This window comes from Falco cherrug, chromosome 9 (genome assembly GCF_023634085.1).
Source record: "Falco cherrug isolate bFalChe1 chromosome 9, bFalChe1.pri, whole genome shotgun sequence".
Classification (NCBI taxonomy): Eukaryota; Metazoa; Chordata; class Aves; order Falconiformes; family Falconidae; genus Falco; species Falco cherrug.
In genome coordinates this window covers 47,617,619-47,633,433 of record NC_073705.1, presented here as the reverse complement: position 1 = coordinate 47,633,433, position 15,815 = coordinate 47,617,619, and the positions used below count along the sequence as shown (strand labels likewise).

General features: G+C 43.8%; 1 protein-coding gene across 10 annotated transcripts in view; it reads left to right on the top strand.

Moving 5' to 3' along the window:
* The window catches only part of ZMIZ1 (zinc finger MIZ-type containing 1), a 307,669-nt gene that overhangs the window by 240,742 nt on the left and 51,112 nt on the right, over positions 1-15,815 (top strand). For all 10 annotated transcript variants that reach the window (XM_055719930.1, XM_055719928.1, XM_055719929.1 and 7 more), the window contains one exon: positions 13,347-13,491. In XM_055719930.1, coding sequence (XP_055575905.1) covers positions 13,347-13,491 — 145 coding nt within the window. The remainder of the gene's footprint in view (positions 1-13,346; positions 13,492-15,815) is intronic.

Genomic DNA, 15,815 nt, shown 5'->3' with positions numbered 1-15,815 from the left:
AGTACACTTAAAATGGTGTATATTAAAAGAAAAAAAAAAAAGGGATCAGACTGGTAGAGTTGTGTAGATGTGATATAAGAGATTCAGCCTTCCTGCAACTGAAATTGTTTACAGTATTTTCTACTGTCTTCAGTATGAGCCGGAGCTAATCCAAAATGGTTCTGACCAAGAATGGAGAATTTTATTTCCCATCTGCTTGGATAGCATCGTACTGTGTGTTTTACAGTAATATTTAGAGTTCTGATGTCCATTTTGATTCTTCTTATCCAGATGTGCCGGGAACATAAAATAGACGTGGTTGCTATTTAGACAGGATGTTTGCTCAGTGCTGGTGTAAACTCTGCTTTTCTACAGGCTGTAAAACAGAAACGCTGTCCCTGTGAAAAGCTCTGCAGAATTAACGGGGCTTGAAGTCTTGGGAAATCCTCTGGGTCCCTCTCTGCCCTCCCTCCTCCTTCCTCCTCTCCTCCTTGGTATATGCTCTCTTCAGTTTTAGCTGCTGAAGATGAAAATCTTACCCCTGATCATGTCTTGTGGGTTTTATAGTCTTGGATAAACAATGTTTTTTGTAGGCTCTATTGGTCATGTCAGGTTGTATTCTAGTCATTTTCCCGGAAGGCGCCCTGAGGAGTCACATACAACTCATCTGAAATGGTTTCCCATTTGTGTTTGTTACTAATGCTGTGGGATTGTTGAAGCATCCAAATTATGTAATTTTTTCTAAAAAAAAAAAAAAAAAATTTAATCATCCTTTTGCACTGCTCTAACAGATTTGCTGCAGAAAATTGGTGCTAAAACCTGCTTCTGTGTGTCATTAGGATTGTATCATTTTCTCTGTCGTGCCAGTCCCCCGTCTGAAATGTTTAGGAGGCTGGGAAGGCTCGTGCTGCAGTTCTGCGCGAGATCGGAAAACTGTTCCAGCGTGTGGCATCCATGCTGTGCTGTCTGTCTCGCTTTCTCACCCGCCCACCCCTCCCCACGGCTGCCTCACTTGGGCCCATTCGCCTTTTCAGTGGCTGAGATAAGATGTCAATGAGAGGGGAGGGAGGGTTAGCAGAGCTGCCGGAGGAATTGATTCTTGTCTGCCTCTCCGAGCAGTCTGTCTGCGCAGCAGCACATGATACGGTTTTGCACAATACCCCACTAATGCCCTAGTCAGCAGCTTCCAAGGGAAGAGCAGTGTTGAAAAAAAAAATAATAGCAGTCCTCTTCGAGCCGCAGAGACTGCATGGACCAGAGCTAAATTTGGAAAGCTAAAGCTTATTTCATGCAAGATTATTAGAATTATTTGGGTTTCCAAATGCGTGCTCACACACATGTACGTATCGCTGGCCAGCTTTGCCACGTGACTCAGCTGGATCCAAATGCAGTTGTTATTTATAGATGGCAAGAGCAGTGATGGCATTATCTTATAGCACTCCAGTCCTGAAATTCTAGCACTTGTGCGCAGGGAGAGGGGGCCAGATGCCCTCTGGGAGAATTTAGGCAGGCTGCTCTTCTGTAAATGTCCATAGGATGAGATAGTCACAAATAACCCTTTCCCTCTCCCCCATTTCCTTTTTTATTTTCAGGCAGAGAAAAGAAAGGTACTGAAAAATCAGCGTGGGCTGTGATTTCTCCTGGCTTCTTCCCTAGATGCATGTAAAAAGCAATTAGCCGTGTTCATTTTTTCACCTCTCCCCTGTTCTGTAGATAACCTATTTCTACCTATGTAAAACCATAAACATTCCCCTGAAGACAAGGAAACAGCAATTTCTAATCTGTCTAATACTAATGTTCGTACTTGGGTTTTTAGATAAAGAAGTCTCGTGTTCAAAACCGCTGTGTGCTTGTAGCTCAGCTAATTGAACTGAGGCGTGTACGTGTGCACTGGAGCCGTGTCTTCGGATACCGCCTGTGCAGAGAAACAGCTGGCTGCTTTCCGCCTCTGCAGAGTGCCGTAGCCTTGGTGCTGGGGCCAGGCTCTGAGCCACAGCAGGGAATTCATCTAGCTGGAGGAAAAACACAAAACAAAACCAAATAAATGCTGGGGGGCGTGGATAAAAGAAGAAAAAAAAAGAAAAAAACCAGATAGGATTCCTGGTCAGGTTCACAGAGTGGTCATACAAAAAGATGCTTCAGCACAGCTGGGAGTGTGCAAGGCGCAGCGGGGCATGGGCACAGGCAGCAGAAGACAAGGCTACCTGAAGGCACTGTTGCTGTTGAACACTGTATCATGAAAATACAATCAAAATAATCTGAAGATCAGGGTAGGGTTATTTATATGTTTCTTACTTGACACCAGCTTGAGTTTTCTGTGTGGCCCTAATCGTAACAGCATAGATGACATGATTCGCTGGGTTTGCTTTCTTGGTAATAAATAAAAGAAACATATAGTGCATGTTGTGTTTTAAAGGGTATGAGAATGCCATAGCAGGGGCATCCATGGCTCACAAACTCTGCTCCTTTAATGCAACCATGTCTGAGGTGAGAAATGCCCATTAACCTAATGGACGCAGCTAGAAGAAATGAACTTTCAGGGTACAGAAGCCCGTCTCTTGCTCAGATTAGTTACCAAGTTCCCAGTGCAGCTTGGGAACAATTATTTGGCATTTAACTTTGGTGTGTTAATTGAATGTTAATTAATTAGGCAGTTCTTCAGAAAAGGTGATTGGTACCAGAGGAGCAGAGCAGGTTGCTAGTAAAGGAAAGAAGATGACAGGGTTTGTGGAGTTGGTGGGGCACAGAGGGAAAAAAGAGATGTAATGACTTTGTCAGAAAAGTAAGGCATCAGCTGGGCGGTGAGATGGGAAACATTGCTGCCTTGAAATTGCAGTGTAGGCACACCTCTCTGCTCTGCATTGTTCAAGCAGAAATAGGTAAGTTAAAAACTCCTGTAGGCTGAGTTTCCCTTTGCTGATGTCCTTAACTGTTTTTATGTTCAGCACATAGAGATTATTTTGTACATGGTTGTAATTTTTCTTTCAGAATGAAAAACAAGATGCAAGGGTAGGGTCAGAGCACTTTCAGCTTAGTTCTATTCAAGTACAAAGTTTGTATAGTGTGAAAAATGGTCGTGCAACCCCCAGCATAGAAAACTAACACATTTTTTTTCCTTCAGCCCTTAAAAGTGAAGTTGGCAAAGGCTGTATTACATGAATCGTACAAAAATAAAAAAATTCTGAGGACACCTGATAAAACATTCTTTTCCCATAAAAATATAAAATAATGTAAAATTAAAGCAAAGAGCGAGACTGCAGAACCAAGAAGCTAAAGTTCCTAAAATAGCTTTTGGTCCTTCTCAGAAGTTCTGGCTGTGCAATGTTAACTTTGGAAACACGTTTCTGCTATAAATTTTGGTTGTGTGGTTTTTGTAATTTTTTTTTCCCCTCCTTGAAAGCCTCTCCAGATGTTTTACAGTTGTTGTTTGAAAATGTTCCATGGCAGGCACAGAGACTGCGGGCACAGAGCAGTAACCCCTTGATGTGGCGGTTGTGGTTTTTCCTTGCAAAGAGAGGAAGGTGTATGATCCACTCTGTTCTGGGACTCGTTGTGTCACAAATGGTGTGACCTTCAGCACATCACCTGCTCTCGGTTTCTTTCATCTTTAAAACGTAGCCAGCAAGCCATGTAGCTGGACAGCCAGTGCAGCAGTCCCTGCAGGAGCTCTCCACTCTGTAACTGAGATGTGAAATATTTTTTACACTTCTGTTCTTTTTGGAATAATTATAAATACAAACCAGATTTAAATATTTTTCCGATGTGGGCTGTTTGATTGAAATTCCTTTGTTCACAATCATAGATTCATTTGATTGCAAAAGACTTCCAAAAGTCTTCTATGCCATGCCCCCTTGCCTGAAGAATCCCTGAAAGGGTTCTCCCTGGATGTTTATCTGACCTTTCCTCAGCATTTCCATTCATGGAAATTCCTCAGCTTACCCCTTAGGGTATTTAGGAGCATTAGGATGCTCCTATTACCTAACTGGTGTCTTTTCTCTCTCCTTCTTTATTATATTTTAGTGTTTCTACTGTGGATATGGATAATGCTTTGTTACTTAGTAAATTGGAATACTGCTGTCAATCTTCCTTCTTCCAAAAAAAAAAACCCAAGCAAAAAAACCTCCCACAAACCAAAAGCCCGACACACACAAAGCGCCCTACTCCATGCCATCTTTTCTTAGAGGTTATATTGATAGGGTTTTTTCCTAGTCATTCTGATGATTTGTCTCCCCCTTCTGTGGCTGTACATTGTGGTGGGGTAGAGAGGAAGGAGAACTGTGTGTCTTTGAGACTCGGCTTCCATGTGCACATGGCTGAGTTTGCTGTGGCAGCACAGCACGGCTCAGCCTTCAGCTGTGCTTCTGAGAATTCCTGCCTTTGGAGACGGTTCTCACCCTGTTGCTGGCAAGGTGCACAGTGTCATACTTTGTACTTGTCCCTGTTGGACGTAGTTTCAGACTGTTTCTCCTACTTTTCAAGATGGCTTCAACACCAAACTTCTGCAGTGAACTGATGCTTCTTTCCAGCTTGTATCATCTGTAAATGGACGCAGAACACTTTGGTGGGTAGACTTACGGGGTCACAGCCTCCTTCGGGCATCCCCCTGCTCCAGAGCGGGGTCCTCAGTTGGTTGCAGGTGGGGACCTGCTCCACCATGGACATCCACGGGCTGAGGGCACAGCCTGCCTCACCGTGGGCTGCACCACGGGCTGCCGGGGAATCTCTGTCCCGGTGCCTGGAGCATCTCCTGCCTCCTCCTGCGCTGGCCTGGGGGGCTGCGGGGCTGCTGCTCTCACACATTCTGGCTCCTCTCTGCGGCTGCAGTCGCTGGTGTGCGGCGGGTAAAGGTGTCACCCTGCCCTCACCGATGGGCTCGGCCTTGGCCAGCAGCGGGTCCGTCTTGGAGCCGGCTGGCGTTGGCTCCATCGGGCATGGGGGAAGCTTCTGGCAGCTTCTCACAGAAGCCACCCCTGTAGACCATGTCGTTGTCTTCCATCCGTGTCGTCATCCCCCTGAGCCTGGCCACACGAACCCAATGCAAATATGTTCTAGCCCTTTATCTTCTGCATCGTGGCTACCCGTAAATGAAGCATTCAGTAATTTCAGACCCAGAACAAAGTCCTGCAAAGACCCATCTGGTAATGCTTGTTTCTGTTACTTACTATTGGTTTAATAGTTCAGTAAGCTTAAGTTTCCAGCCATTTTGTGTTGTCTTCAGCTAGACCTTATTTCCCTTATTTATTTGTAAGAATGTCATGTAAAGCAGCACTGAAACCTCACTAAAATCAAACAAATCTGTGCTCAAGGTCTCCTGTCTGCTAGCATAAAGAAGGTGCAGAAGAAGTGTGCGTGCAATTTGTTCCTGACAAATCCATTTTGGTTGTTACTCATTTTTTACTTCCCTCTTGGTCCTTTTGAAAATCATTTGGGTTATTTTCCTCAGTTGGAAACTGAACCTCCAATTTTGCAGTTATTCTTTTTTTTTGTATTGAAGATAGCCAACCCGATTTTCCCTTTTTGTGACTTCCATCATCATACTGATTGTGCAGGGATTCCCCGTGTTCAAACTCTGGTTAAATGCCTCAGGTATTTTTTTCTAGGACTTTTGGGTGTTAGTGGCAATGTTAGCTCAGGAGTTGTTTGCCGTAGTAATTGGAGGGCTCAGGATGGATTAAGTGAAACGGAGCCTCTCACCTACAGGTCACCGCTTTGAACCTAGCCAAAGATGGGTTAAAGCGAGTGACTTCCACTTTTCAGATGGCTGTATTACGTGTGAGATCTGTTGATGACTTGAACTGGCATCACAAAATAAAAGCATACAGCAATAATGAAAGACACTGTTGTTTGAAATCTAAGCAGTGAAAACGAACAATTGGATGAGTAAGAAAACAAGGAGTCTAATGCTATTGGAGTGCATTTCCTTTGGAGAGCCGTATCCAAGATTCACTTGCTGGTGGCCTTTCACCAGCTTTGTCTTGTCTTTTTAATGGGGCATGTTTTCGGATGTAGCAACGTGGGTACAGCTAAGCCTAAATGAGATGCTTACGTATTTTATCTGGATCCATGCAGGGTGTTTTGTGCTTGCCAAATCGAGCCGTTGTTGCTGGGTTTGTAATGTATTACTTCAAAGTTAATGTAGTGAATCTGGTAAGATGCTCTGCCAAGTTTTGGCAAGTGTAGAAGGAAATTGGGGAATCCCAGTTCCACTGAAGTCATGGCATAAGGACAGCAGTATTCAAATCCATGTCTCTTGCATGTACTATTCCAATTGGCAAGAGCTTTTGGGGAGGCCTACATATATATATATAGCTGGACCCATATTCAAGACCAGGCTTGTACGTGGTGTCACTCTCATGCAGCAGCCTCGCAAGCGCATGCTAGATAACTCTGTGGTTCGCAGTAAGGGTTTTATTGAATAGAACCTCTGTTAATTAATTTGGTATTACATTCAGTTTAATTAGGCATTCCCCGGGTTATCTATTTTGCTACATACCTGTGTGGTGTTTGGCTTTTTGATGATAATATGTAACCGCATTAGAGATCCTACTGGGGCAAAGCTGGGTATTTCTGCAGGACACAGCTGTAGCAATGAAGGAGGCATTGGCGATAAAGGGCATTACTTGGAGATTGGAGGTAGAAACACGTACCATACCCCGTTTCACAGTATGGAACCGTGGGTGTTGACTTTGTGTTCCTGTTGCGATTAGCGGGGCGGTTCATGCCTCCCAGAGCAGGGTTTGAGCAGCCGCCTCCTTTGCTCTGCTGGGGAATTCAGTTCCACGCAGTTTGCCGTGTGGTCGTTGGCACTAGCACTTTTTAAACCTGCGTGCATTTGGAGGCGGTACACCTCACTACCCTACTAGCAGAGCATGTTTGTGTTGGGGCTTTTAACTTCAGGTGAAGTCAGTCGGTTTAATCCAGCTCGCTTATTTAGACTGTTCAAGCTAACATCGCTCATTTTGCCTGATGGAGAACAGCAAGCACAGTCCTCAGCTGCTCCATAAAAGCAGGCAGCTGGGGTGTAAGCCTCCGGGGATGAGGTGGGAGCAAGCACTGGCTCTGTGCCGTGGGCCCCTGTGTGCAGGGTGGGCATCTGCTGGCAGTCAGGGAGGTGGGCCTGGGAGGAGGGGTTGGGTTCCCTGGGAGCTGCGGCGAGTCCGTGTTGAACAGCCAGACCGCTGAGAAATGACTACTTCTGCTTTGTAGTTGGCGTTATGTATACTCCTTTTGTGCACTCGGCATTGAGGCAGATAGAGAGCAGAAGCTTGTGTAATGACAGAGGTAGGGCTCGTCTGTCGCAGGGTTAGGACACCTTGAAAGATCTGAAGAGGAGGGGCAAACACATACTCTGATTCTCTCCTAATGGATAGATCCGTTCTATTTCCTTTGTGGCCTTGCATTCCTGCCCTGACTGTCGGACGGGTTAGCCAGCCATTGCCAGGCTCTGCTGGAGTACTCCTGTGAGGAGGAGAGCTGCAGGAAAATCAGTCCTTGAAATAGTTTGAGATGACAAGTTTCTCTCTCTTTCTCCATTTCCCAGATCTTTAAAAGCAAAATGGCTTTCAAAACAGGAGGAAAACATCTGATTTGCTGCTTCCCAAAATTGTGGACAAAGAGTCTGTCCTTATAATGCAATCAAAGTTATTTGTCTAACACTACAACACATTGAGCATTAGGTAGTTAACATTTGTCATATATTTTTCCAAACAGTATATAGTCTCCATTTTCCTGTGTAAAAAGTAATAACGTTCTTAAATAACCAAGACAATAGTTATTTCCATTCCTCTCCTCTTCGCTGCTTCCCTTCCCACCCCACCAGATTATCTCACTGGATGATTTATAAAAACTGTATTTAGATTGCAGTCTATATGGAAGAGGATAGAAAGCCCTCGGTATCCCTGTATTCCACTCTATCTGGAATTCTCCGTGTAAAAAAATATGAATTTGTTTCTAGGAGCAATATGAAATTAACAGATATGATTGCAAAAAAATGCTGTATTTTCGTACTTGTGCTGTAAACATCTTTTCAGCCAAATGCATTTCCTTCTGAGACACAAAACCAAACTAGCGAGACGGTGCTGAACAGATAGTTCTCCGAATCAGACTCCTCCTTTTTTCCTAATATTTTCATTGCAGTGAGTAAGAACTACAGGTCTGCCAGTCTGCCTATTGAACTATCTACTGCAGCTTAACTGCAGCAAGGAAGCGGTAATCCTATTGTGCTCCTCCAGCAGTCTCCCGGGAAGCAGAAGGCATTGAAATTACTGAGCTGTTGTCCTATCCCCTCCTCACCTGTCTTTGTGGCTGTAAATACAGTGTCTGCCTGTAAATAACAGTTTGCTGCACCTTTAAGCATGTTTCCTAACAAGAGGCAGCGATTTACTGAGGTGATAAGCTGTAACTAATACTAGGGTATCATAATAGGTAAATAGATTAGCACCGCGCTTCTCTGTATTTTGCTTTCTAGGGAGCCCACTGGCTCATTCACTTGGAGATGCTTACTATGGCATTTTGCACCACCGAGTTAAATCAGTCAGTTACAGGATTGCAGCTATCGGTGCTGGTGTGGATGCAGCTGATGAAATGCATTAGTGAGTCTATGGGGTAGCATTGATCGCTTAGCCTGTTTTCCTTCCGCTTTCTGCTCCCTGACCCAAAAGGGATTGTAGTGGGCTGCACCGATATTGGATGCTGTGGCTATAAACTATCCTTTGAGCTGCGTCATCAGCATCCATCACATAACTGTTGCAAGTACGCCAGCATCATTTGTCGTCAAGAAGTAAGAAGCGGTGTGGGCAGCCTGGACGTGATCCCTGGCTTCCCCCAGCTCGAACTTCTTGGTTTTCCTAATGGAAGGGCCCAGTGCTTCCGAAGCGGTTGTGATGCTACTGCTGGGTGAATGGGCTCACGTGGCTCTTCGGGATGGGAAGGTGCCCTGGAGCAGGGGCAGCAGAGGCCTTTGTTCCCCTACTGCCTGGCAGGTTTTCAGCACAAAAGGGCTCTCACAGGAAAGGAACAGTACCAGGGATGGGGGGATGCGGCTGATCCTAATAATTGTGTCAATCCTAATAATTGTGTTGCAAATCTTGCAATATTTGGCACATTCTTAAAGACCTAGCTCCTAGAGGTGGGGGATTAAATAACAATTGCTTCCTTTCTCTTTCAAACAGGGCTTAGCTCTGTGGTTGCAGAGGAATGCTTGAAATGTGACTCCAGCTGAAGGGAAAAAAAATAAAAATCTTTGCCTTCCAGCCTTCTTCCCTTTCCTTGTCCCCAGTGTGGATACATTGCGATGTCTTACGATTTTTTCAATGAAAGCATTTAAAACTATTGGAGGCATCCAGAAGAACATAAAGTGTGGCCAGCTCTGGGTGTGTGGGAGTATTTATGAGTATTTTAAGGAGAGGTCGGTCACATTCTGTGCTGAGACACACTCTTGCAACGTCTGGTCCTCTTCAGAGAAAGAAGAAACAAAAATGGGACCGGGTAGCAGCAAGCTAAATATCTCTGAACAGGTTTTTTCTCTTGCTTCCTTAGGGAAACCCCTTGGGCTACTCTAATTGAAATTTCTTTTCTTTTTACATCTTCCTGTTTTTCTCTGTTTCACAAATGTGAAAGCTGAGGCTGCTCATTTCTGTGTTGGTTTCTTAACACAGTCATTGTTAGCAAATCAGTATTGATTTATTCCTATGAAAATACATCAACGCTTTAAGTAAAATGCAATCCCATTAAGAATGATACAGGTTTTGCAAATGGAGAAAAGTAGGTCAAATATTGCACCAATCATCCCAGAGTGTGTCCCTTTAAGCCAAATAAATGTGTGAATACACTTAAACTGTCAGCATTCGTTCGATTGCCATTATTATGCGTCTTTTGGCATGAGCTGGCAGAGCCCTCTGTGACTGAACAGGGATTGAAAATGTCAATTGTGGTGTATTAACCAGGTTGTATTTTACACCTTAGCTGCGTGGGGGGGTGCATTTAAGGATTTTTTCCTTTCCCCCCATTGCAACAGTTGATTTTGACTTGAGCAGGAAAGCCACATCATTATATGCAAGGGACATTGTAGCAATGCAGACAGGAGCAGGATTTAAATCTGATCATTAAGCTGCCGCAGCAAGAGGCTGCGAGAGACAGTGTGGATGGTCCATCTGCAAAATCTGTGCTCCTGTTGTACAAGGAGGAGGGGCAGAGGGGGGGAGAAAAAGCAGCTGCTTGGCTGTGCTACGAGAGGGAGAGACTGACTGTTGGCACCATCTGTAGCTGTCCTTTGTGCTTGCTGCTTTATCTGTTCATTATAGTATGATACAGAATTTCTCGTGCTTTGAGTGTAAATGAGTTGAGATGCGCCTAATACTGTCAGCATAAAAAGCAGTAACTAAGTACACTAAAGATGAATAGTGTAATCTGTAAATTCATTTCGAGTTTGTTTCATCTTGCTTGAATAGCCCAGGAAGTGATGTTCTCCAGAAGCCAGCTGTACCAGATGTGTGTGTGTGTGTATTCATCTTACCAAGCGGAGGGTGGAGCAGTGGAGGTGGATAGGGCAGGGGAGAAGGGAGACCACCATTTCCAGCCGAGGAGCGCAGACTCCTTTAGAGGGTTCTTGCTCCTGCTGAGCTGGGTAGACGGGGACTGGTAACTCCTACAGCGGCTACAAACAGCTCCGTTTTCATTCCATGCACAAACACTGACACAGGGAAGAGAGTGATTATTATACATGGTACATGAGTCGAAATGTCCCCGGGGAGGAAAGGTTAAACCTCTCTGTAATGAGTGCTGTGATAGGGATGAGTAAATTTGCTGTTGTATACCTACAGTCTCTTAGTTCCTAAAAACACGAGTCTTCTCCAAATAACTTGTAGAAGGAAACAGCCCGGCTTACCTTGAGGACCTGTTTGTTCTGTGATGGTTTACATTTCACCTTTATAAATGTGCGTATTGGATATCAGTAATAACAACAACTCATTAAGATCTTCTCTTGCCTCCACCTCACCAAAGCATATCTCATTGGCATATTCCTTTTCCGGGAGTTACTCTGCTTTTTTTCCAAGCAGGTTTGGCTTTTGTTTGCAGATTCCTGCCCTCAGACCCATTGGGTTGTTGCTTTTTATCCTATTTGTCAAGTGCATATAGGTGCACAGAAGGAGCAGCTCCCTCCTCCTGTCAAAGCCTCATTTAAGATGGACGATTTCCATTTGATGCCGTAGTAATTACACTCGGTTGTGGAAGTGCTCAGCATCCACTATTACCCCACCATGGCTGCGTTTAGCGTTCGGCAGAACGCTTTGTTCGTGTTTCTCAGAGCTCAAGTGGCCATGGTGTGCAGGAAGAAACCCTGCGAGGCAGGGATTTGTATCTCCAGGCAGCTGGGAAAGGGGGAGGGGGGCCTTTGTCACTGACACATTAGTAATGATATGCCAGGGATAAAAGGTGAGTATAATTTGATCAAATGCTTGTTGACAGATTCCTTGGCTAATAGAGAAGCAGCTTAGACTGACACTCGTTGCTGGAACGTTTCACAGAGCTCAGGGGATTGCTTTCTGTAGGCTACATGTGAGGCTGACAATTTCCGAGTGACCATATTTAGTCCCATAAAGAAGCGGTGTCCCCTTTTTGTCACACCAGAGCTCTAAAATGCCTCCCTAAACACCACACTTGACCTTCCACTTGATAAATGCAATGAAATTACTACCTCTCCTTTGTCCAAATGTGTGATTAATTCACAGGAGTGGCCTGGGCTTTAAGTATCTTTCTTGTGTAGCTGTTAAACTTCAGCAATTCCGATTGTTTCTTGTACTGAAAAATCATATTTGTGGGTGTTCTTGGCAAAGCGGGTTCCTTTTTTTCCCCATTCAAATATGACTTTACAGTTAATCTCCTTGGAATTTGTTCTAAGCATGTGTTAATACCAGTAGCTACCTGTGAGTAGCTGCTGGAAAAAGAAGGTGGCGTGTCCTGAAATGATACTTTGCTGCTGCTTATGATTATGCTATTTGATGAAAAGACAGCCATTAGAAAAACAAGAAAGGAAAATAAAAGCCTCAATTTTAGAGAATTCTGCACTTGTCTCTTTCAAACTAGCAAGGCTGAAATTACATGTAGAGCTCTCCTACTCTAAACCACTGTGGCAGCTTGGGTTTTGAGTAGTCTTCTGGTTCTCACCTACTTGTGCAATCTGTTGATTTGTGTTCAGTTCATAACACCTCAGGAAAACACTTAGTTAAAAACTAAATACGAAGCGTTTTCTTGTTCTGAGGGGTTTGTAAAGCATACTTTAAAGAAGGAGAAACCCCAAGCGCTTCCACTTGAGAACGTTTCTTCAACTGCAGAATTTTGCAATTAGGCTGCACTTGGTTCCGGTGAAACTCTTCACTGCATCATACCTTGGTGACTTTTTACCAGAGCCACTTCTGATGCTGGAATCAGAGGCAGCTTTGAGGTTCAGTCAGGGGCTGCCGGAGGCTTCGGTGGTGCGCTCACGGGAGCCAGATTTCACCCACCGTCACTTTCTGGGGCTCTGCTTACTGCCAAGTAGGTGGTTTCTGTAACAGGGGCTGATCTTTTCCGAGTGTGGGTGGGTAAGGGAGAGGCCACGTTTTCAGAGATAATGACCCCTTTCATGCCTTCAGAGGGAGCTGCAAGCTTTTCGGCCCTCTGGGAAATCTCTGCATCTTCATAGTTCATAAGCGTGATTTTCCTGTAAGCACAGCATTACCCTCATTGACCAGAAGATTAGGCACATAATGGCAATGCACATTTAGGGGTTGTGCTGGGTCAAATATAGATTTAAGTGCCTAACTTTGTGTCCATACATCAGTGTGGCCGTGTACTCTTTATCTATTCAAGACTGGTAGCTGATAGCAGTTTTGGAAACGAATTCCTGCATGTGGGTTTCTCGTCATGCCTCTCCAATTAATCTTTTGCACAAAAATAGCCGAACAGAAAAGAGATTTTGTTGTTCTTTGCTCCCCTCTGTGAGTGATGTCTTCTGTATGTTTTTGTTACATTTCTGTTAGTGTAAAATGAATTCTTCTTTGTCTTTTTACACTCACAACAGCTATCCCATGTCCTTGTGCCTCATCCATTCTTCATCTCTGCACCGCTCAGCTCAGAGAAGTTCTCTCGTGCCTCCTGGGCTGTGCAGAATGTTTGAAACTTGTGTAAAAACATTATAATGATAGTGTAGGGCAATTACAGACTCCATTTGATTGGATAATAATGTGAGTGGTGGTTCATGGACAAGCTTTTCACTCCTGGGGTTTGGCTGTTCAGATGGTGACTCCCGTTACAATAGCTTGCGCCTGCACTCGGCTGTGCCGGTTCTTCAGTCGTGCGCTTACTGTCATTTTGTTCTGTTTGCACAGCACTGCTTTCGTCGTGGTGTGAGGAACTGGGACGGCTCTTGCTGCTTCGCCACCAGAAAAGCCGGCAGAACGATCCTCCAGGGAAGCTACCCATGCAACCCCCCATGAACTCTATGAGCTCCATGAAACCCACCCTCTCTCATAGGTGAGTCTCAGCCCAGCCTGTAGTACAGATGTACCGCGTGACAGGTCTGGTAATTGCAATGCTTGTTACCATTGAGGGAGGTGCTACACTGTTTCATGCACTGAACAGCACTGCAGACAACAGGGGATCTGTAATTACAGCAAGTACTAAATAAACTCAGGTTTTGTCTTTGCTATTGCCTGGTGCATAGTGAAGCAACGCTTTCGTTTTCAAACTTGTGCTCAGATCAAGTGGGCTTGCTTTCAGACTTCAAGTTGTGCCCTAAAGATAAACTTCTACAACATGTCTCTCACCAGACGTTTTCTTACTCTTCATTTAAATACAACTGGCTTTTTTGAGGTTGAAAACGTTTTGCTGATGTTCTGGTTTGTAAGTGTCGTTTGAAATGTATACAAAGCAATTGTCTAGCGGCTGTAGCCGTAGATGGGAGAATGTCCTATATCACCTTATACCAGGTGAGAATCACAAAGTGCTTATGTTAATATAGAGAAAATGTGAGCATTAAGGGATGCTAGAAGAAGCTGAAGATGTGAAGCCTTGATTACCAAATTAAGTGGAGGAGCAGTATTTGTATTTCTTGTCTGCAGAGCCTAGGTCAAGGCCAAAACTGAAGAGTAAGTGTAGACAGGATTAAACGTTCATTTCGTGCTCTGTGTTTCTGGGAGTTCTTTTTAAGCCTTTCTTTCCCTCAGGATCACATTAAAGAAATCACAAATAGAATAAATTGTTTTTAGTGTAGGACACTTTTGTTGGTCAAGGATTACAGTCATGCAGATGAGGCTAAATTCCTTGTACCTAGATTCAATAGTAGCATAAGTAACCTGAACTTTTGTGTTAGAATTGCAGCTTAGGGACATCTTTGTACCAGTGCATTTACATGTGCGAATTTGCCTGGAAACCACTTTTGGGGTTGGGTTGGGGTTTTTCTCCCCTTATTTTTGCTGTATTTATGGGAAAACCATGCAAATGCTATGCCTTTTATTACAGCCCTCAAGAATAAAGTCTTTTTTTGTAGTATGGCTAATAATATCACTGATTTTTCACAGTACCTGGATGGCCTCTTTTTTTTTCAGTTGCTTATGAAATGATTGTAAACACACTTTAAAAAAAAAAAAAAACAACTAAGAAAACTAGGAGAAAACCTTCTGTTCTGTAATAATTTATTTTTACACCTGGGAGAAGCTTTGCAGAAGCCAAGGTGAAATTAGTGGCCAGTCTGCAGAAAAAGTGTGGTGCAGTGTATACACTCTCTTAGGTACAGTTTTGTAGTCTTTAGATGCCCGATTCTCATACAACGTTTTAGCCTCTGTTCCCCTAGAGTCTATAAAGTAAAGATGAAAGCACTGTACTATCTCACAGGGGCCGTGTGCTACGTTACTAGATAGGTACATCCCTTTTCTTTCATGGCCATTTTCCACAGAAACTCTGTCACATGTCAAAAAATGAATACTTTCTTCTGCTAAACACCAGCGTTTCTGGCAGTACCGGATTACCCAATATTCTGCTTAATGGTAGAACATCCTGCCCAGCATCAAACAGTCCCTACAAGTTTCTCTCAAGTATTGCCCTTGAAATGCTTTGCTGAGGAAGGCACTGGGAGTCAGTTCTGACTTACTGCTGTTTACCTGTGAGATGCCCTCTAGAAATGTAATTTCCATGGCACAACTTCTTACCTCTAATGGCTGCAGCAGCCTCTTTGGGGTTTGGATTACCTGCATCGCTGCTTCAGTGTGTGCTGTTGTCTCATCTGTAATTTAGCCATCGCCGTGACTGCTCAAACTCTCTCAGGTGGTACATTAGGACGAGGTATCTTGTGGCTCTCCAACTTTTTTTTCCAACTGGAACTGTTTATTTTCATGGATGTTTTTTAATCCATCTGTAAGGCAGTAGTGAAGTATGGGGTGAAGAAGAATTGAGTTTTCTGTTTGTTTGAATTCAACAAAAGATGAAAAGCCATTAAGTAGAATCCTACTGATAAAGCTGTTGATGAAGCAACATTTGTATTTGCATTAGAATACATTTGGGTCAAAAGCTTAATATTAAAGTTCACAGTATCTTATCTGTAATTCACAAGGTTTTTGTGTGAATTCAAACAAACAGAGAAAAGGAGTATGCTTTGCATTTCCTACAAGAAATTAATGTAGCCAGCAACTTCAAGTTTTATGAAAGAATTAGATATGAAACTAGAACAACCAAGAACCTTATGTAGCTTAACAGAGGGAATATAGGATGTATGTCAACTACTGAATATCACTAGACAAAAAAACCCTCTTCCCCTGTCATCGGGCTATCTTGAGTACTTCACACGGAGCTTTTTCTGCTGT